The sequence below is a fragment of the Oryctolagus cuniculus genome, chromosome 6, assembly GCF_964237555.1.
Source record: "Oryctolagus cuniculus chromosome 6, mOryCun1.1, whole genome shotgun sequence".
Classification (NCBI taxonomy): Eukaryota; Metazoa; Chordata; class Mammalia; order Lagomorpha; family Leporidae; genus Oryctolagus; species Oryctolagus cuniculus.
This window is the reverse complement of record NC_091437.1, coordinates 106195367-106218822: the sequence shown is the minus strand read 5'-3', so window position 1 is coordinate 106218822 and position 23456 is coordinate 106195367. Positions and strand designations below refer to the sequence as shown.

General features: G+C 46.2%; 1 protein-coding gene across 2 annotated transcripts in view; it reads left to right on the top strand.

Annotated features, from left to right (window-relative positions):
- ZNF704 (zinc finger protein 704) overlaps positions 1-23456 on the top strand; it is a 229796-nt gene that overhangs the window by 165071 nt on the left and 41269 nt on the right. For both annotated transcript variants that reach the window (XM_002710562.5, XM_051844571.2), the window contains exons 3-4: positions 15669-15772; positions 21191-21426. In XM_002710562.5, the coding sequence (XP_002710608.4) occupies positions 15669-15772; positions 21191-21426 (340 nt within the window). The remainder of the gene's footprint in view (positions 1-15668; positions 15773-21190; positions 21427-23456) is intronic.

Below are 23456 nucleotides of genomic sequence, written 5' to 3'. Positions count from 1 at the left end.
GATTGGAAGTGGAGCAGCCAAGACTCAAACTGTTGCCCATTTGGGATGCTGGCATCTCAGGTAGTATTCTACCTGCTACACTACACCAGCCTGGAGATCAGTTCTTCACTGGCTCAGTTTCCATATCCATAAAAAGGAGGATAATGATGGTGTTGATCTCATAGACTGAGGAGGATTAACTGAATAAAGGAACATAAAGGTTAGAACAGTGGCTGACACATAGTAAACATTGTATAAATGTTAACTATTGGGGCCGGTGCTGTGACATAGCAGGTAAAGCCGCCACATTCAGTGCTGGCATCCCATATGAGCACCGGTTCAAGACCCTTCTGCTCCATTTCCAGTACAGCTCTCTGCTGTGGCCTGGGATGGCAGTGAAAAATGTCCCAAGTTCTTGGGTCACTGCACCCCACGTGGGAGACACAGGAGAAGCTCCTGGCTCCTAGCTTTGGCTCTGCCCAGCTCCAGCCATTGCAAGCATTTGGGGAGTGAACCAGCAGATGGAAGATTCTCTCTGCCTCTCTGTAACTCTGCCTTTTAAATAAATCATAAAAAATAAATGTTAACTATTATGATTTACTTACAGAGGCAGATTATACCTGGCTTTCACCTGGTGGGACATAACCCAAAGAAGTTAGCAAAGGCCCCTGTTGGGCAAATATTGGAGTGATCCTCAGTCTGTTCTAGAGAGAGGAAATCATCCCAGACACTTTATGTGAACTGACCGCCTTGTTCTATGCCATGACGGTGGGTGTAACCAGGGCCTGGCTAGGAAAAACACACAGCAGACAGCTGCTCCTCAAGGAGAGATCTCAGAGGAGCTGGTGAAGGCATCAGCCCTTTGAGCTTTGTTTGAAAGAAATGAGATCCCAGTGATAAAATTGCATGATCGCCACAGACAGCACTTGTCGAGGGCACGGAAGTGCATGGCTCAGATCTCCTTTCAGTAGAAGCTGTCTTTGCAGGGAGCGCAGTTGGCATGCAACCTGCAGCTGCTGCTCTGGATCGGTGGCAGCCAGCAAGGCCATGCTTTCCCTCGGCTGCTGCCCTCCAATGGCCTAGCACAGCAGGCCACAGAAGCTAGGCCATTCTGCCCAACCTGGGACTCCGCTAATAGGCAACCCTTGCTCAGGCTTCCCCATTGCTGCAAGCTGAGACTTTCTTAGGACTGCCCCCAAGTACTTGCCACCTGCCTGGGGGTCTGCAGATTCTCCCTTTCTTCTCGAGCTGCTGCCCGCTCTGTCTTTCCTAGGCATCCTCCCCAGGGAGTCTCTTGCAGAACTGATCCATGCCATCCTTGGTGCATGCATCTTGGAGGAGTCAAACACACATGCTGTGACTACCTCTGAACTTTTGGAAGTTTTTCTTGTCTGAAAGGAAAGCAGGTGCTCAGTTCTGTCTTTGCTAAATGAACCTTCATAGAAATAGCACACTGAGAAGAGAAATGCTGATGGAGTTAACAATGTGTTGTATTGAAAATATTTTTCTCCATATTTTTATAATCAATTGTAATTGCAGAATTTTCCCATAAAATTTCAGATAAACCCAGCATCTATAGTCTGTGTACTCACTAATCCCTTATTGTAAACTCATGAGTTCATTTGAAGTGCAGGAAAAGGCAATATCCACCTTCCTAATGATTTGGGGGGAGGGGTAAGAGGAGAGGAAAGAAGACAGATGTTGTATCAGTCAGCCATTGACTAACAGGCCTGTTGCATTTGAAACTTCATAATAGCATAGAATTGAAGGATACAGCGAATGGGGAATGCCAACATAGTTTAATCAATGTACCAGCACAGTAAGTACTCCCACAAGCTGCTGCTACACTAGTGTGACATCCTAAATGGGTGAAAAATTATCAGCAGAGCTAGAAAATATTATTTATAGCTGATAGCTCTACAGTCATTTATAGTGATACTTTTTACATTAAATATTAATTCAAGCATCCTAGGCTCGTAAGCCACGTACATTGTTTTCAGAAGAAATGTGATATAGTAGCTGCAATACTTTGCTCCTTGGACTGTGGACCTCTGTTGGCTTTAGCCTAAGCCCTGTTTGGCATTAGTAACCTGTGTTCATCCTCCTCTTATTACAGGAGACTGGATATGCCTTGGCCAGTAGCCACCCAGCCATGATACTAATCTGCTGTTAACCCTACTGGTAGCCTTTGTGTTTTTTGACTATATCAGTTTCCTCTGCTTTTTCCTTTGGGGAAGTCATGTTCCCTGAACACAGAATACACACAGCTAAATGCACAATTCTTTAACCTCTGGGTGTTCAATAAATAAGTTTGACTTCATAGTGCTCAGATTATGCTATTACAAGCAAATTAAAAATATGATAAGATTACCTCTTCTGGGAACAAGATACCTACATTGAAAGTTGAAATTGACCAGTCACCGCATAACAGCAGATGGATTGATAAAGCATATATTGGTAACTTGGTTAAAATATAAATGAAGGAGCAAAGAAAATAGAAACGATAATATGTGGGTACATGAAACCTCCAGAGAGCAACTTAGATGCTTCTACTGATTCCCCTGAATTTAGACATCCCCAGTGCCTTATCTAGAACATTGACAAGTTATGGGGCAAGGGATTCTGCCTAAAGCTGTACTTGGTACCCAACAGGTATGCTAAAGTGAGGCATGCTTGAATTATATTAATTTCCAAAAAAAACACCAGCTCCAGAAATAAGATTACCCACATTGAACACCGGAGAAAAGAGAACCATTGTGTGGCTCACAGAGCTTAAACAATTGATTTCAAATGAAAATAAATTGGTTTACTTCTAGCCTATGAAACTAAGGGTAAGTATTTGAATTATCACAAATACCCAGTTGAATCATATGAAATTGCCACTTTCGTAGACAAAACAACTGGTGAAGGTTGGCTATCTCATATGCTTCAACCTAATAGCATACAGCAGGTATCCATGTAGGGATCAGAGTCTGGATAGATGAGTTGAACAGAAATTTAATCATTCAAAACATGTTAAGTGTGTTGTAAGAAGACTGTTTAAAGAAAACCCCCAGAGAGTCCTTCTGAGAGCAGCACTCTTCCTTTTTAAATGAGAAGTAGACCAACAATTTCATCTTCTTTACCCAAAATGAATTTTTATATGCTTTATTATTGTTTTCTCATTAATGTAGACCTGCCCATATATATATATAAAAGAAATTCTTTTCTGTATAAAATGACTTAAGTGGAATAAATAAATGTGTAACCTAGAATGAATTGCATTTAGTTCATGTATGCATTTCAATTATAGAAAATTACCTGTATATCTTAGATTATAGAGATGATCCTAAAAATAGCATCAGTGTGAGGACCCCAGCGGGGCCTTGCCACGGGCCCTTAAGACGTCACCAGAGCCTTTGACTTTGTAAACTGGGACAGCAATATCAACACCCAGGGGCACTTGACAGTGTGTACAGGGGCCGGTGTTGTGACATAGTGGGCTGTGCTAGCACCTGCCACACTGGCATCCCATATCAGAGTGCTGCTCTGTTTCCAGTCCAGCTCCCTGCTAATGTGGCTGGGAAGGCAGCAGAAGGTGGCCCAAAGGACTAGGGCCCCTGCCTCCCATGTGGGAGACTCGGTGAAGTTCCTGGCTCCTGGCTTTGGCCTGACCCAGACCCAGCTGCCATTTTGGGAGTAAATCAGTATATATAAATGTCTGGCATTGTGTGTGCTTAAGAAAGATTAGTTATTAGTAGAAGGATGATGGCATTTTAAGAAATTTACCTTTTTTTTTTTTTAAACCGAATCTGGAACTCAGCTGACGGAGATTGAGTCTGTATCACATACCATCTTGTCCTCATGCGAGCATAAGGCAGGGGAGGCATCAGTATTGCGGGCGGCTCCCAGGTAGGCTGCAGGTGAAATAACCCAACACTGAAAGTTATAATTGAAGAGCAAATGCCCCCTCAGTGCAGGACACGTGAGTGGATGAGCCAGCCTGACCGGAGTCCGACAATGCTCTGCCCAGCGTGAGCGACACTCCTGAAGGCCCTCAGACACACCCCAGTGCCTTTGCCATACGTGGGCAGTGACGGCCCCAAAGGCTTTGTTCCTGGGCAGCCTGTTGGGGAGCTTGGTTGGGAATGACTGGAGCGCTCTCTCTGTAAAGAAGCAAAAAGGGAAAGCAGCCACAAGTATCCCTCCTGGCTCCCCTTTCAGTCAGTTCCAGCCCCAAAAAGTTACTATTTCAGGTAAGAGAAGCAGCAGAAATAAAGAATACAGTCTTTTTTAACTTAGTTTAAAAAAAAAAATCTAGGGGGAAAAAAATCACCTTATCTTCCTCACATTGGAAGACTGGATTTGTTCTCTCCCAGCTGCCCTCGTGAAATAACTGTTATCGCCATAAAATGTAGCTGGCCGGTCTTTACATTACTGGCGCTTAAATGGATTTGAGTCCTCCAGGCAGTAAGGTAATTAACCCCACCGAGAAGCCTGGAATAACCCGACTCGGACACAAATGGAAGAAGTGAGAGATGCAATTTCGATTACAGTTTTCCTCTTGAGGATAACCATGACATTCACCAGGCGACTGTTAACCTCCAGACGCCCAGGATGACACAGGGCACTTCAGTCCCATTAGCTTGGGCCCTGCTGCCCCAGCTTAGCCCACAGGCCGTTCCTCACCAGGTGCTCCCCAGGGCTCCACGACCAACAGGCTGGTGGCCCGGACAGATGGCAGCCTGGCCAGTGGCATAGCGACCAAACTCTCCCGAAACATCCAAGAGCTCTTTGCAGAGAGTTTGACACCCGTGGTGTGGCCACGGCGGTGCAGCAGGCACGCGCTGAGTGAGACAGAAGCAAGCAGGGACTGGGCCATTCCAGAAGGTGCAGAAGGAGATAGGGTTGGGGGGGGGGGCACTGTCAGCTCCCCTCCCTGCATCTCTTCCTCCATGTACAGAACACTCATGGGTCCCCACAGACACAGACATGAAGACACACACACAGATACACATAGGATGCCCCTACGAACACATGTGTCCAGATCAACACGTACAGGGAGACATTCACACACAGACACAAAAATAGACACCCATGGAGATACACACAGGATCCAGACACACACAGAAGTGACACACAGGACATCACCCCATGTAGACACAGACACACAGATACATACACAAAAAACACACTTGATGGAAAGAAATTCAGGAATCAGCCGTGTTCTCTCTGATCCTTTTTCCTCACATGGCACCTCAAAGGCAACCCCAGAAGGGTAGGCTTTGTGTTCCTGGAGAACTGCACAGCTTCCAGACTGGCCTTGTGACTCCCAGGGGAGCACGCTGGCTGCATTCACACTGCCAGAAAGCTCCAAGGAGCAGAGGCCAGGCGGGGATACGGGCAGCGCTTCCCTGAGCTGCACATCGAGAAGTCCAGCTAATACACCGAATTGTTTTCCGGGGACTTGAGACTTATTATTTAATAATGTTCCTGCAAACATTCCAGAGTTCACTGGGGTCTGCGAGCCCTTGTGAAGAGACAGGAGCTATTACACTCGGAGGAAATCCATTTGGCCTAGATAGGCCACCAGTTTTTCAAGGCCAATATAAAAAAAATTAAAATTCATATGAGCAGTGCATTTCATAGCTTCACATTTTTCAGGAATTGTTTTCCACCAGAGGAACTGAATGCATCTCTAGGTCTCATGAGACGAGAGCATGAACAGGACAAGTGTGCACGCTATTCATACACTTGCTGGACTGCTCCTTGCCGTCCCTCAGTGACTGTCATGGCCTTGCCTGGTGTCTACTTGTCCCCAGGTGCCCTTCTCAAGAACTTAGCCTAAGCCAGAGTGTGTGCTGGATGCTGGGGATAGAGAGGCGTAGACCTGAGCCCCAGTTCTGGCAGGGAGGAGACAAGGGCAGGGGCATTCCACCAACAGGAGGCAGGAGCAGGGCTGCAGCCTAGCACAGGGAGGACAGGTGGAGGGAGGGAAGGAGGCTTCCCGGAGAGTGGCCGAGCTGAGGACTGAGGGTGAGTGTGGATGGTCAGGAGGAGAGGAAGGGAAGCTTCCTGGAGTAGAGGACACAGCTTGTGCAACGCTGTGCCTGGAGAGCAGAGAGTGCATCTTGTGCAGAATTGCCAGGAGCTGGAAGAACGCACTGCAGAGTGCTTGTGGGGGATGGGCGGAGGGGAGACGGTTCCAGGGCTCCAGCCCCCAGCTGAGCCTTCGGTGCTGCTTGGTGGACATTGGTGTCCTGCTCCATTTTCTCTTCCTGTGCTCCTAACAGCGCCTTCAGCACCCCGGGACCCCTTCTCCTTCTCCCCATGGAGGAGCCTACTTCTGAGGAAGCCTTCCGGAAGGAACAGCGACTTCCGGAGTCCACACCGGCCATCATGCGTGCACCCAGCGCCCCTGCCTTCTCTCACTCTGGTTACAAAGGATGCTTCCACCGCCTTGGCTGCAAAGCTAATTCCCTGAGAAGCCAGGTGCCTGCTCTAGCTGCCTGGGGAAAGACCTTGGCCCTCTACTCTCCCTTCTCTTCTGGGTCTACAGTCTCCATCCCTCCCGGCTCATTCCCAGAAACATGCTAGAGTTCTTTTTATCTAAAACAGACAAATCACTCTCACTGCCTCCCCAGACACACTCACCTCCCCTTTCTGGCCAAGCCTCTTAAGAGTCCTTCACAGTCACTGCCTCCAGTTTCTCACCTCCTAGCATCATTCATTCCCCAGCCCACTGCAGTCTTCCACTCCTGTGTAAGCTGCCACCTCGCTTCCTCCCTGATTTCAAGGGAATTAAGTTCCCTGTCTGTTCCTACCTGCTTTCATCTCTCTTCCTCACTTAAGCCTATTAACTCAACCCTCCTTGAAATTCTCTCCTCTCTCATGGCTATAACACTCCTCTCCTCATTTCTTTTCCACCTCTCTGTCCATTCCTCCTTGGTGCCCCCATGGTGCTCAGCATGTTGATAGGCTGAGAGAAGCAGCCAGTGGGAAAGGGAGGGAGGAGGCAAGAGCCAGGTCTCAGTGAAGGAACATGAAGGTGGCCCGGGTGCAGGTGGCGGCTTCCAACAGTTTAACCCACCCCCGAGAGTGAAGAAGGAAAGGCAGCGTGTGACAAAGACCTGAGTTCTCTCTGTAATGGAGGGGAAGGGGAGCGTGCTATATGGGTGAACCTTGAAGAAGGAAGCCAAAAGAGAGGATAATCCCAGGAGGAAATGGGAGTGTGTGTGCTGCCCAGGGCAGGTGATGGTCCAGGCAGGTTGTGAGCTCAGGATGGATTGAGGCCAGAGCCTCGTGGTGGTTTCCATCAGAGTGGACAGCCCAGAGCAGAGCGGCAAAGAACACCCGAGGGAGGACTCAGTCAGGGTCTGATTCTTCTGGGCCAGTGAATCAAAGGGCTAGGAAGACCAGAGATTTGGGGGTGCTAATAGGAGGAGCATCCAGGCAAGTGATCAGAGAACCCAGACTGGAGGGAGAAGCGGATGGCAGCAAGCTGGTGGCCTGGGAGATGCTGTCTGTAGATAGTGGGAGACTGACTGTCCCTGCAGGATGGAGAAGCAGGTGCAAAGAGGGTGTGAGCAGGTGTGAACCAGATGGGAAAGAGGAGAGTGGGAAGTTGGGCTACTGCAGTAACACATGGGTGCTCTTGTTGTGTTCTGGTTTTTAATTTGTGTTACAGGCATTTCAGATATACACAGAAGAGAATGGTCTAATGAATCCCTCAGTACCCATTTATTTGGGAATTATTTGAAAGGCAGAGCAACAGAGAGAGGCAGAACAGAGAAAAAGTTTGCATCTGCTACTTCACTCCTCAAATGTCTGAATAGCCAGAGCTGAGCCAGGCCAAAACCAGGAGGCTGGGACTCCATCCAGGTCTCCACTGTGGGTGGCAGGGATCGAAGCAGCAAAGCCATCATCTGCTCTCTCCCAGGATACATGAGCAGGAAGCTGGTTGAGATGTACAGTATGGGGGCTGGCACTGTGGCACATTGGGTGAAGCCGCCACCTGCAGTGCCGGTATCCCATATGGGCGCCGGTTCGAGTCCCAGCTGCGCCACTTCTGATCCAGCTCTCTGCTATGGCCTGGGAAAGCAATGGAAGATGGCCGAAGTCCTTGGGGCCCTGCACCCACATGGGAGACCTGGTGGAAACTCCTGGCTCCTGGTTTTGATCAGCACAGCTCCGGCAATTGCGGCCAATTGGGGAGTGAACCAGTGGATGGAAGACCTCTCTCTCTCTCTTTCTCTGCCTCTCTTTCTCTCTGTGTGTAACTCTTTCAAATAAATAAATACATCTTTTAAAAAAAAGATTTGGGCATCCCAAGAAGTGTCTTAACCTGCTACGCCACAGCCCCCAGCCTCCATTGTTTTCTTGGATTTGCAAAAGTATTGATCCACAACAAATCAGGAATTTCTGAAAACGATCCTTCACCACAGGCAGGTTCAGAAATACTGGCCAAAGTTGCTGTGTGTGTTCGAATGTACCTCGTGTTTTTCCATCTTGCTTGATCAAGGCTGCCAAACACCTGTTACAATAGGCAGCCTCCCTGATCTTTTAAGAAAAGCAGCAGCTAAAATTAAATGGATGGCGGCCGGCTCTGTGGAGTGGTGGGTAGAGCCACTGCCTGCAGCGCCGACATTCCATATGGGCACCAGTTCGAGTCCCGGCTGCTCCACTTCCAATCCAGCTCTCTGCTATGGCCTGGGAAAGTAGTGGAAGATGGCCCAAGTCCTTGGGCCCCTGCACCCACGTGGGAGACCCGAACTCTCCCTGTGTAACTGACTTTCAAGTAAAATAAATAAATCTTTTTTAAAAAAATAAAATAAAATGGACGGAGTTAATGTGTCCCACCCATATCACAAGATTCCTTTAAAAAAGAAAACAAAGTTTTGCACTAAATTACATTTAACAGTCCCTAGATTGAGTTTTCCAAACCTGTAATAAAAGCTTTCCCAGAATCCCAATATGGGGAGTGCTTACTCTGCCTTTCCAGCAGAGAGCTTTTATTTTCAGATATTATTCTTTGCTTTAAGATGATTACAAGTTTTAACAGAGATGGAACTTGGTCTAGACAGATTTCAGTAGTTGCTAAGGAACAGGATTAGTGCTAACCTAAGGAATGCATTCTTCATTTTTTATTTCTATTTGTTACTACAACACTTTAATTGCAGATAAATGTCTCCTATGGCTCCCAAGGGTGAGAAACATCTCTCTGTTCGCTGGTGGGACTGGCCAGGCCAGACAGTGTGTGAAACAGACAGTAGCATCCCAGCACCAAGTGACTCAAAGCGGGGCGGGGGGGGGGGGGGCAAAAAAAAAAAAGGCTTCTTGCAACACAAACAATAGCTGACCTTGTAAGCACTGGGACGTGCAGCCACAGCTGACCTCTCGGGCCACACCCGCCACGTCATGAGACCCTGGGCCCGGGGGCCGTGTGCACTGATGCTGCACACACCGTGCAGATTGCCTCTCCATGTCACAGATGATGTCATTCTGCAGCCTGCTGCCACAGGCACTAGGCAGTCAGTTCCTCGGATAACAGATCAGTTGTCAGACCCAAGAAACTCATTTTCCACGTGGCAGCCAGAGTGAGCCCTTTGAAAAGCCAGTCCGATAGCAACACGCCAGCCTTACTCAGCCTCTCCCAATCTCGCTTTGCTGGAAACACTTCAGTGCTTCCCAGGGCCTGTAAGATAAAGACCCAAACCCTCAGAGAACTTGGAAAGCCTCCCTGGTCCATCCCCCACCTGGTGCACTGCACACCACACTCAGTCCTCCTGTCCTTTCATAGACAGCTGGCCCTGGCCCTTCCACAGCTCCCAAGCTTGCCCATCCCCTCAATTAGGCAGCGCCCAAGCCCCCTTCCACTCACAACCTATTCTCCCAGTAGCCCAGGGTGCCTCAGTGGGGCCTCATCAAATCCGTTCTACTCCTCCCTGGCATTTCTCACGTCTGCCAGTCTACATTTATTTGTGTGTGTGTGTATATGTGAGAGATTGAAGTCTGATTCTCCACTGAACTGGAGCTCAGAGGGGCACAGTCTCTCTCTGTTGAGACTGTGATTCTCCTATTGTGTGTAGCCCCTAGCATGTACTGGAAGAGTGAGTATTGAAAGTGTTAAAACACACACACACACATGAGGCTTGGGCTGTTTGTGGACAGTCTGGACAAGACTCCTGATGCACTGAGCTGTATCTTTGCCAGGGCACCGACTTGAAGCTCTGGTGTCGGGCCAAGCAGCTGCTCTCACATGTGCCAGTTGCCACTTCTTACAGAGTTTCACTTATGAAGTTACTATCACAGTTTTGCTGTTTATGAAAAATAATACCCACTCACCTAACCACACTTCCCTTCTCCACCCCCACCCCCAATAAAAAAGGAAAGAAAAGCAGTGACTGTTAGCACTGGTGCTGAATAAGAGGGCCAAGTGAAGTCTAATACTTTACCCTGGCAAGGGAATCCATGCAATGGGTATATTTGAATTTGAGGATTAATAGCTAACATTCATGGAACAGCATAGACTATGGGCAAGGCTCATGCTATGCTCACATACATTTTCTGATATCCTCTCCAGAAACCTTGTTTTAGCCTCCTTTTAAAAAAAGTATTTATTTATTTGAAAGGCAGAGTTCCAGGCAGAGAAATTTTTTTTGTAATTTTGAAATTTTTTAATGCACAAAAAGAACATCCCAGAAACAGAACAGGTGCTGACTTAACAATGAAGCACTCTATAAAGCAGACCCCTCCCCACTTAGTCAATAGGAATACACTGTAAAGAGACATGAAAGAGGTGAACACTTCAGGACTAAATGTCAGCCCTACAGTTGTATGCTACATTCATATATGGCTTATTATCTCCTAGGAACAATATTTCCATCGTGATGTATATGACAGTTACATTTACTGGTAAGATGCTTTTGACTCAAACGTCTAACAAAAACGCTAAAGAGGTAGTTTTGCCAATGCAAGGTGAGAGAAAAGCTTTACCTTGCTTTGGTTATTTCCTCAAAAATCAGCAAACATTGCTTACAGGCAGAGAAAGAGAGAGGTCTTCCAACCGAGGGTTCACTCCCCAGATGGCTGCAATGGCTGGAGCTGTGCCTATCTGAAGCCAAGAGCCAGGAGCCTCGTCTGGGTCTCCCATTCAGGTGCAGGGGTCCAAGCACTTGGGCCATAGCAGAGAGCTGGGTCAGAAGTGGAGCAGTCGGGAATCAAACAGGCACCCATATGGGATGCCAGCACTGCAGGTGGTAGCTTTACCAGCTGCGCCACAGCGCCAGCCCCTTTTACAGATGAGGATATAAAATTTGAGGCTCGGGGAGTTTCAGTAATGTTCCCAAAATCACATAGGTAAAACCGCAGAGAGTGTATGTGAAGCCATGTCATCTAATGCATGCCAGAGTCTGCATTCAAACCACCATGTCTACTGCCTACCCCAAGGCCTAGAGCACGTTCTTGGCAGAAATCAAAGGAACTCCATGCTCACATACTGAATTCTGTCTGCTCATGAACAGGGCAGTTGTTCCTCTTAGTCTAGTACTTTGAGTTTGAGTTGAAACAACTAAAAATGGCCAGCGCCATGGCTCACTAGGCTAATCCTCTGCCTGCGGCACCAGCACTCCGGATTCTAGTCCCAGTCGGGGCACCGGATTCTGTCCTGGTCACTCCTCTTCCAGTCCAGCTCTCTGCTGTGGCCCAGGAAGGCAGTGGAGGGTGGCCCAAGTGCTTGGGCCCTGCACCCACATGGGAGACCAGGAGAAGCACCTGGGTCCTGGCTTTGGATGGGCGCAGTGCGCCAGCTGCAACACACTGGTCGTAGTGGTCACTTTGGGGATGAACCAACGGAAAAAGGAAGACCTTTCTCTCTGTCTCTCTCTCTCTCTCTCTCTCTCTCTCACTGTCTAACTCTGCCTGTCAAAATAAATAAATAAATAAATAAATAAATAAATAAATAAAAGAAACTTAACTAAAAATAGTCAAAAAGCCTGACTTTAGTTCCCATGACATTTTCTGACTTGACACATTTCTGAAGTTCAGATTCATCCTCTCTCTCCAGATTCATGAACATCCAATGACCGTTCTTTGCCCACAAGACTGCATCAAACTCTTCAGCCTGGAACACATAGACCCCTGCCCTGGCCCAGACTTTGTCCCCTGTTTTCTCCCACCACACCCTTCACATCAGACTCAGGCCAAGCTCCTAGCTAGCAAAGACTTGGCTCACCTCCACCATGGTGCGGTTTTCTCATCCTGAAATCCTGTTCATCCACAGAAACCAGGTCAATCTGAGGAAGACATCACATTACAGTAAATATGAATGGTAATGTTATTTTAAAATAGTTCCAAATATTGGGGTAGGCATTATGGTGCAGCAAGTTAAACACCTCTTGGGATGCCCACATCCTATATCAGGGCACCTGGAATCAAGCCCTGCCTCCACTTCCCATCCAGCTTCCTGCTAATATGCCTAGGAGGCAGTAGATGAAGACCCAAATGCCTCATATGTGGTAGACCTAGATGGAGTTCCTGGCTCCTGGCTTTATCCCAGCCCTGGCTGTTACAGGAATTTAGAGAATGAACCAGGAGATGGAACAGGTATCTCTCTCTCTCTCCCTCTCCCTCTTTCTCTCTCTCTCTCTCTTCCTCTCTCTTTCTCTCTCTCTCTCTCTCTCTTTCTCTCTCTCTGTCTCTCTCCATATCCCTCTGTCATTTTGCCCTTCAAATAAATAAGTGAAACTTTTTCTAATTCCAAATAGTATAAAATCCCATAATATGTGAGTTTAGAAGAAAGATTAATTGAAAAGTCTCAGTCTTTAGCAAACACATGGTTCATAAGGTTTTCAATAGTAGATTCTAATTCAGTTTCAATTAGGAGAGAATATTTAATATTACCTCTATTGTTTTTTTCCCTCAACAACTCTACATATACCCGAAGGCCTTTGCTTCAGTTTCCTCAAAGTGAAACAAATTCTCCTTTGTATATCATCTCTCCATGTTTAATTATAAGGATTTGAATTTGCAGCACCAATTAATCAGTAATTAGATAGTACTGTACCAAAAGAAATTAAACAAAGACAAAAACAAAAACACAACTCAGCGCAAGGCCACATGGTCTGGTGATGCTTCGTGTGGCTTGACTAAACTGCTCTCTGAGGAATATTGGTTAACTGCATCATTAGCAATGTATTCCTTTGATTTTTTTTGTTTGTGACTTCCCATGCAAATTGGAAATTTAAAGGTAACTCAGATACAAAAGCACTCTAATTACACTAATGTTTATTCTTGTTTCCATTCGTCATTGGAACCAGCTTTGTGATGTTCCACAGTTATTCTAAAATGTAGTAGTATGATTGCACTATATAAGATAAATACATACTTCATAATAATTCATCCTGTATTGACCCTCATGTGTAAAAAATACCACATAAATCAACTTTTGAGTCCATTCTCAAGAAGACTTCTAAGTAAAACATTCACCATAGACTTGGAAAATCCAAAAAGGTAGACAAGAGACTAAGGAGGGAGGAAAAGTCCCTAAAACAGAGATTTAGAGGAAGAATCAGGGAAGGGGCTGAGGGGACCTTCCCCCCATTAAGTCAGGCCATTCCCCTATACCAGGCACATGGGCCCCTTATCCCGGCTCTTAAGCCTTTTGTTAGTAAGAGAGAAAGAGATGATTGGTAGTTGCAAAGAGACACCAGCAGCTCCTACGATTGGGTCTCGGAAGAGGTGACGAGGGTGCCCCACACTGGTGAGAGCCTGGCACCTGCGTTCTGGGAAGGGCGAGATCACAGTCTACCTAGCAGGCCTTTGTCCCTCAAGGTCCCCAACTCATGCCTTGTCCCTGTGACCATGACTACCTGAGGAGAGTGAGCCAACAACAAGACACTCAGAATTACCTGAATGCGTTCGAACATCTTCCCCTCGTGCTGTTTCAAGGAGCTTCATTTCTGGAAGAAACTGGCATCACCTTCACCGCCAAGTCTGGCGACCCTGTAAATTATGAATATCGTAATATTTTAAATGGGATGCCAATGATAAGCAGAGTCTTTTCCTCTAACTATATGAAATTGTCTTGAAAATTTCCTCAATTTCATTATGTCCTCTCACGCTTGCCTTATGTAAAAGTATTTATTGATTGCTGGTTTCTAAAACAAGTAACCTCTCTTTTGATGGAAACCCTTTGCTGAGAAAGAGCACGAGGTGCTTTGAAAAGAATTTTAGGGGGCCAGTGCTGTGGCACAGCAAGTTAAAGCCCTGGCCTGAAACGCAGGCATCCCATATGGGTGCCAGTTCTAGTCCCAGCTGTTCCTCTTCTGATCCAGCTCTCTGCTATGGTCTGGGAAAGCAGTGGAAGGTGGCCCAAGTCCTTGGGCCCCTGCACCCACGTGGGACACCGAGAAGAAGCTCCTGGCTCCCAGCTTCGGATTGGCACAGCTCCGGCCGTTGCGGCCAATTGGGGAGTGAACGAGCAGATGGAAGACCTCTCTCTCTCTCTCTACCTCTCTCTGTAACTCCGTCTTTCAAATAAATAAAACAAATATTTTTTAAAAATAAAAGAATTTTAGAAGAAAATATTAAATATTCCCACCTTTTGGTACTTTGGATCGAAAGACCAAGCTTTGAATAATAACAGTATCATGATGGACATTGCAGAGCCAAATTATAACAATTTTTGTACCTGCATGTTGATAGTGATGGAGCACACTTTCCAAATTGGGGACCATTTGATTTTTTTTTTCAGAATTTCTTTTCCCACTGAGTTGTGAAGCAATGCTATGAAGTTTCTATGTCTTAGAGTTCATTGCTTTTGCAAATTATGCAGCACACCTGTGAATGAGAGCCACATTTGTCAAACTGACAATTCATTTGTGGATGTGGCTTCTTAATCCGCTGTTGTGCTGCTTCAACTATTCCCTAATTTGAAAATGTTCATCTCTCAGGAGGAGGTAGGATAATTTATTTGATGTCAATGTACTGCATCAGTTTTTGCATCTCAATTTTAACTTCTTTATTGAAATAACTTAAGCTGATTGCGATCACTGTGATCATTATCTTATGAACCTTTATTCAGGGTTAAACTGGGCAAAAGTAATGAACCAGAGCAGCCTCTTCATCTCCACGAATGAGTGCCAGTGTTCCTATGATCTGTTGTTATCTAACAGGTATGGAAAACGCAAACTTTGAAACTGGCATTTAAACAGTCCTGCTTACTTACATTTCTCCTCCAGCCTAGCCGATCTCTGTAAATTGCTCTTGTTCATGGTTAGGACAGCAAATGAAGTCACCCTGGATCTCTCCCTTTAGCTCATCTCACCCCCACACTCCAGAGCAGCAGCCCCTCCTGCAAGGTCACCATCAGAAATGATGTGGTTCCTTTTGGGTTGTCTGTTTACTTACAATTGGGTTTCTTCCCACCGGCCCATCCACTCCAGGAAGGTAGAAACTCTTCACCACATATCACCTGTACCTCAGCTCACCGCCAAGAAACAGTTGGTTAGTGAACAAGGAATGATGGAGTTCCCCTGTGACCTTGACTGAATGACAGCCCCTTGGATTGCAGCTTCTTCGCTAATAAAGCCAACAGAACATAGGGTTTTCATGGGGATGAGTTAAAGAAGTCAGTGTATGGTACAGTACCCCACTTGGCCTCTGGCGGCTGCAGAGTGGGCACAGTTAACAGCGTCCCTTCTGTTTTACAGGAAATCTTCAGAGGAGCTAGACATGGACAAGGTGACAGCTGCAATGGTACTAACCAGCTTGTCGACCAGCCCTTTGGTTCGAAGCCCTCCTGTGCGGCCGAATGGTAAGTCTGGGAACAGGCTTAGGGAAGGACTCCCTGAACATCAAGAGCAGATCCTCCCATTGTGGCGCCCCCTTCCTGTCAAAAACAATGAACAGTTAACCTTTGGCCAGTAGCAGGAAGCAAAGGGAAGTGTGGAAGACATGGAGGCCCCAAGGCTGTCCGTGTCATCATGCCCACTGCACTTCATTCATGCATCCACCCATTCAGCTCACATTCTTCGAGCTCTGTCACTGTTTTCTGCCATGTCAGAATACAACCTCACAGTGTTCATGTTCTTTTTATCCTCATGTAAATGGAGATTGGGCTGGTGAAGTTATTTTCCCTAGCAGTATTAATTTGATTGGGAAGGTAGTTGGATCAAAAACCTCTCTAAAGATTAAATAATGTTTTAAAGACTTATTTACTTATTTTGTTTTGTATTTTTCCCAGAAACCTTTTGTTTAAGGAATATACACTTAAAGCATTTTATAAATATAAATTTAGGAACACAGTGATCCTTCTCACCCTTCCTGCACTCCCACCCTTCCTCCTCCTTCCTCTCTTGTTGCCATTCTTATTTTTTACTAATATCCATTTTCAATTAACTTTATACACATATAAGATTAACCCTATACTAAGTAAAGAGTTCAACAAATAGTATTAAAAAAAATGTTCCTCAACAGTAGAGACCAGGGCTATTCAAAGTCATCACATCTCAAAGTATCAATTTCACTTCTATAGATTACCTTTTAGGTACTCTATTGGCACAGATCAGGGAGAACACATGGTATTTGTCCTTTTGGGACTGGCTTATTTCACTAACTATAATCTTTTCCAGTTGCATCCATTTTGTTGCAAATGACAGGATTTCATTTTTTTTTACCACTGTGTAGTATTCCATGATATACCTACCCTATAATTTCTTTATCCAGTCTTTAGTTGACAGACATTTGGGTTGATTCCATATCTTAGCTATTGTGAATTGAGCTGCAATAAACATGGGGTTACAGACAACTCTTTCATATGATGATTTCATTTCCCTTGGGTAAATCCCCAGGAGTGGGATGGCTGGGTCATATGGCAGGTCTCAATTCAGATTTCTGAGGTATCTCCATACTGTCTTCCACAGTGGCTCTACCAGGTTACATTCCACCAACAGTGGATTAGGGTACCTTTTCCCCCACATCCTTGCCAGTATTTGCTGTTTGTTGATTTCTGTATGAAAGCCATTCTAACTGGGGTGAGGTGAAACCTCATTGTGGTTTTGATTTGCATTTCCCTGAAGGGTAGTGATCCTGAGCATTTTTGCATGTGTCTGTTGGCCATCTGGACTTTCTCTTTTGAAAAAAAGCCTGTATAAGCATTTTTCATTGTAAATGCCTGTAAAATTGCCACTTCTCAACTGGATTGTTTGTCTTGTTATTGTTGAGTTTCTTGAGCTCTTTATATATTCTGGATATTAACCCTTTATCAGTTGCATAGTTTGCAAATTATTTCTCCCTTTCTGTCAGTTGCCTCTTCACTTTGCTGAGTGTTTCTTTTGCAGCGCAAAAGCTTCTCAATTTGATGTAATCAAATGTAGCGCATTAATTGATTTGCAAATGTTGAACCATCCCTGCATACCAGGGATAAATCCCAGTTGGTCTGGGTGAATGATGTTTCTGATGTGTCATTAGACTCAATTGACTAGTATTTTGTTGAGGATTTTTGTGTCTATGTTCATCAGGGAAATTGGTCTATAGTTCTTTCTCTGTTTTGTCTTTTTCTAATTCAAGAATTGAGGTGATGCTGGCCTCATAGAAGGAGTTTGGGAGGATTATCTCCCTTTGCATTGTTTTGAACAGCTTGAGAAGAATTGGAATTAGTTTTTTTTAAAAAATCTGGTTGAATTAATATGTGAAGCCTTCCGGTTCTGGGCATTTCTTTGTTGGGAGGGTCTGTATCACTGACTCCACCTCTGCCTTGGTTGTTGGTCTGATTAGGAATCCTAGGGGAAAGTGTGTTTCAGGGAGAGCGTTAAGAAGCATGTTTCTGGGTTCTGCATTAAGAAGGCCATTGGTGGCTTTAGCAAGAGCATTCCCAGAGGACTCCCTGGGGGAGGAAACCAAATGCACTGAGAAGGTTGAAGGAGACACATGAGCAATGGAAACCAAAAAAACCCCAATACAGTCAGTTGTGAGATCGAGCTGTGGTTCACACACCATTTGGTTAGAAACATGGAGATATTAAAATAAATTGGTTTAACAACCAGTAAGTTCTCATCAGAGTCTACTGTGATCCCGTTATAAGCAGAAAGAATGACCAAATGCTGGAAATTCAAATCAGTGTCATGAATTACTGGGGCCCAACACCATGATTCAAGGTGGCTGGGGTAATCCACCTTGTCACATGACCCTGGAAGGGGCGCTCCTGTGGGGAGCGCATCCGCCCTGTCCTGTGACCTGCCCTAACTGTGGGCGCCTCCTGCAGACCTGGTCCTGACCATTCTCAGCTGAGCGTTGCTGTTAAAAGTTACAGTGTGCACCCCTTGAAGGCACCCCCAAAACATAGTGTAGGGAAAAAAAATTGCAGAAATCCAGGGAATCATCGCGGGGGGGGGGTAAGTATACTGTAAATTAATCATTTTTACCATTGGATTCTTTTGACAATTGAGAATTTTTAATGTTCCTTTGTACTTAAAAGGTTAGAATCAGACATATCTTTAGATCCTTCGGTGCAAACCTTTGTTAGTATTACAACAGGGCAGTTCATTGTTCATTTACGATTTTAAAAATACTCAGCTAGTAACTGAAACTGTTTGATGTCACTCATTTCACCTGCAACATGCCGCAAATTCATAAATAGGAAAATTTATGATAATGAAGGCCTTTTTTTTTTTAAGGAATAAAAGCCTTTCTCCAGATTTGTTGTGTATCAGTAAATTTGGGGGAACTGTTGTGTGATCTCTAGGTCACAAAGGCTTATGTGCCCGGTTTCACCTGTTTGTATTCTTGGACAATCTTAAGGATTTGCTATCCCCTAAAAAATATTATGAATCAGCCCTGACTTTTTCCTGAAAATTCATTTCAACATCACTCTGCCCTTCTGATTTAATAATATTCCTAAAGGAGATGCCATTCATAAACCTGGAAGCAAATTAACTTTTACTTTGACATGAAGTGATGTTACTACACCACCACAATGGTTGGTTCTCAAAATAAACTCAGTTCCACCTACTTAACAGGATCACACATCTAGCTCCAAGAACTTTATTATTCTATTTTACAAGCGCCTGCTATGGTATCTTTATAAGCCACCTGGGCCTGCCAAATGAGCTTTTCACATCAGGTAAAACCACCTACGGACTTGTATAAGGATCCTCTGGAAGTCCTTTAAATTGAAGGGAGGAGCTTTCTTGTTTCTAAGAGCCAGCTCCAGCCCAGGGAGTGTATCCGGCTCTGTGCAGGCTGTAGGGAGTGAAATACTAATTTGGTTTTGTTATGCTGGAAAGGTGTGAGCCTGAATAAATGACCGTTTGATTCTACAAGAACCTTGATGTGATGAAATCAGTAACTTAATTCTCCTATTTCAACTTCAGTCTTCATTCATCTAACTGAACTTTTTGCTTAACATTGTTGAGAAATATGCTGGAAATCCCTAAACAGATGAAGGAAGTTAAGAAATGTCTTGGGGCTGGCATAGCATAGTGGATAAAGCTGCCTCTGTGTCGCCGGCATCCCACCCATAAGTGCACTGATTCGAGCCCTGGCTGCTCCACTTCTGATCCAGCTCACTGCTAATGACCTGGGAAAAGCAGCAGATGGCCTAAGTGTTTGGCCCCTGCACATGGGAGACTTGGATGAATTTCCTGGCTCCTGGCTTTAGCCTGACCCAACCCAGGCTACTGCAGCCATATGGCGGGTGAACCAGCACATGGAAGATCTCTCTCTGTCTCTCTTTCTATATAACTCTAACTTTCAAATAAATAAATAAACCTGGAAAAAAAAAAAAAGAGGAGGAAAGAACTTTCTTCACGAGACCTGGCACTGGCATAGCAATCAAGATGCCGCTTGTGATGGCCAGATCCCACACCAGTGTGCTTAGGTTCAAATCCCGGCTCCACTTCCAATTCCAGGTGCTAATGGACACCCTATGAGACCGCAAGTGATGGTGGGAGTACGTGGGTCCCTGCTACCCACTTAGGAAACCCAGACTGTGTTATCTGCCTGGTTCTTCCCAGTTGCTATGAGATTTCTCTCGCTCTCTCGCTCTGCCTTTCAAATAAATAAATAACCATTTTTTAAAAAATAGAAAAGACATTTCTCCATGAATTCTAGCCTACCATTTGTCTTTACTTCATTACTGAGTACAGTATTTTTTTAATAGGGCATTTGGGGGCTTTTTTTCTTCCTTGTAGTTTTTATACATTCATTTAATGCATTCAATACATTTAATACAATAAAAATGTACACGATTATGGAGGAAAAATTATCCAATGAGAAAGTAGAATTTATGCAAATGCTAATTAAGATTCTGCATCTTGAAAGGTAAAGCAAATTTCCAGTGATTCCTAAAGTCCCCCAAAGACATTCTAACTGGGCAGAAGTCCCTCCCCCATTAGCAAACAATGCACAGTGTTTTCCACCCCAACAGGAAAGGTGAAATGCAACCCCAGTCAGTACTTAATGTGGGAAATGCATACCCCATCCCCTGTGGCCATGAGGATATAGGATGCTCACCTCCAAGGGCCCAGGGGCACTACGGGAAAAGGACCTGTAACAGACCTGGGTTAATTACTAGGCGCTGCCTCAGTGTCCACATCTGTAAAATGGGAATACTCACCTTTACTCTGAGAGGCAGAGCCTGTCAAAATGCTAGAGAGTGTACGAATGAGCTTTGTAAGGTGTAAAACCCTCATTAAAGGTACAGTATTGTTGTGGGTATTTGTTCTGATCAGCAGCATGGCCAATGGCCTCTGATAGCCATCTGGAAATTATTTCTCTTACATTTTTAAATCTTAAGGGAACTTCCTATAAATGTATCCCAAGAATCACTCACAGTCCTATGTGAAACCCTTAAAAAAAAAAAAAAGTTGAAATTGGCATGAGAGTGACTATATGAACAATTTGGAACAACACTGCAAATAATACCCCTGACTTAGAAAAGCTGCAGTCCATAAATTCAGAGCTCCTCAAACTGAGTGAGCGAGACCGTCTATGTGTTTTGATTTTTGGTTTTTTGTTTTTCATTATCATGCCAAGGAACAAGTGATCTCAGTGCAGCCCCCATCAGAAGATGTACCCTCTGGCTAGGATATCTAAACGTTCATCCGCTGCAGGGTGCCTTGGGAGGCCATGTAGAACTAGAATACCACTTGCATTCCCAGAGGCTGAGTGGGATGCGGAGGCTGCAGGTGCCCCTGCCCCCCGCCCGCTGACGCTGTGTCTGTGTCCCGCGCAGAGGGCCTGAGCGGATCCTGGAAAGAGGGCGGCGGCGTGCCCTCCAGCAGCAGCAGCAGCGGCTACTGGAGCTGGAGCGCCCCCAGCGACCAGTCCAACCCGTCCACGCCATCGCCGCCGCTCTCGGCTGACAGCTTCAAGCCCTTCCGCAGCCCCGCGCCGCCTCCGGACGACGGCATCGACGAGGCGGAGGCCGGCAACCTGCTCTTCGACGAGCCCATCCCCAGGAAGAGAAAGGTTGGTGTCGGGGCGCCGCGTCTTCTGTTTCAGCCGCGCCCGCGCTCGCATGGCCGAGCCCCGGACCCCGGGCTCCTCCTGGGGGGCGACTGCCCACCCACGCCCCCTTGTGATGGACGCGAGCGCTGAGTGCTGCCCCAGTTTGGGAACGCAGGGTCGTGAATGAGGACAAATACAAGTGACTAAAACATGAACAGGTTCCCTCAAAGTTGACATGCCCCATCCTCTGGCTACACGCGGCTAATCTAGGACTTAGCAGAATGTGAAAGGTAAAAAAAAATAGCACTTCCGGCTTGGCTGGGTAATTAACTCACTCTCTCTGTGGGACTTATTTTTTTTTCATATGCGAAATGTAGTTAATGTCTTTTCTCTTTTCCTGTTTCAACCAGCCCTGGAGGCTGGGGAGGAAACATAGGCTTCAGTTAAGTTAATGGAAGGGAATGTGAAACATACGTGAAACTGACATGTAAACAGAAGTGCATACACAGCGCAGAGCACATACTTACTAAATACAAGTGGGAAGGGAGATCTGATTAACTGACTTAATAAAGTAACAGGTTGTGCCTTTGTTTAATTCTCGCTGCTGTCTTGTAGGGGAAGTGTTCTGTTCCCATCTTGTCAGGAGGAAGCTGAGCGGGCACTTACCTCGTGCCTACCATGGAAGGAGGCAGGACCTGAGCCGCCTTCCAACCCAGAGCCTCCTGGACCTAAGGCTCCTATTCCCTATCTTCTCTCCCGCTGCTTTGCAATTATTGTGGTCACTGCAGTTTTCAAAAGCATTTCTGATTTCCCTGCATCTCGGAAACATTTTGACATTATTTTTAACAGCACCATGTAAATATGAGGCTGTTATTGGGATGGTTTTTGGGTGTTGTATCGAAAGCTTCGTTATGAATGACTAATTCACAAGCAGAATTCCAAGGCAGAGCCCTGAGGACCACAACGCAATCTTTTTTTCTTCCCCCAATTTGTTCAAAGAGAACAAAGCGAGGGTTTCGATCCAACACCTTCCCTCCCTGCGTCTCTCAGTGCCGCACCGCCTGGGTTGCAGGGGTACAGGTGTTCCCCGAGTGGGTCCACGTAAGGAAGGGCTGACTTTTTTGCCCAAAGAAGAGGACACGGATGTAGCCCCCTCTCCTTCCCACTGGCAGTGGCCTTGAGGAGTTGCTGTTTCACTCCAGTCCCTCCTGCAGGGGACCGGAGTTGTCCTGGCACCCTGTGTGTCCCCAGGGATACTAGATTTTCACTTGGCCAGTCAGGGACAGAAGCTGCCACTCACATCAGTGGGTAGCTGCAGGCAAGACACCAGTGTGGACCTGGTGCTTCAGGCTGCGCAGCCTTTTCCTCTTGGGTCACCTGACTCTCATAAAGCAAAGGCTGATAATGTTAGGGCCAGGACTCACAGCAGAGAGAGTCCCTAGTGCTTTGAAGGGACATTCCTGAAACCTGTCACAGCCTTCCATTCCAAATGTATATGTCTAACCTGCAATGCTGAGCCAACTGTGCGTCGTGCATTACAATTAAGTTGCATTGGTCAGACTCTTACTGAAGGTCAACAGGCCTAAGGGACAGTTAGGTCACCAAGGAAAAGGACCGAAAAGCTTCATTGCAAAGTGGCATCTGTCTGAAGGCACGGGCCTGCTTCACAGCATGCTGCCTGCGTACTAGGAGCGAGTGCAGGAATGAGAACGATGCCCATCCTTCTCTTCCTGATTTCTCCCTCCACTGGAACTCCGAGTTTCCCCTGGGTGATCGCAGTAGGATGAAACTTGTGGCCGGAGCCGTGGTTCAATAGGCTAATCCTCCGCCTTGCGGCGCCAACACACCGGGTTCTAGTCCTGGTCGGGCGCCGGATTCTGTCCTGGTTGCCCCTCTTCCAGGCCAGCTCTCTGCTGTGGCCAGAGAGTACAGTGAAGGATGGCCCAAGTTCTTGGGCCCTGCACTCCATGGGAGACCAGGAGAAGCACCTGGCTCCTGCCTTCAGATCAGCGCGGTGCGCCTGCCGCAGCGCACTGGCGGCGGCCATTGGA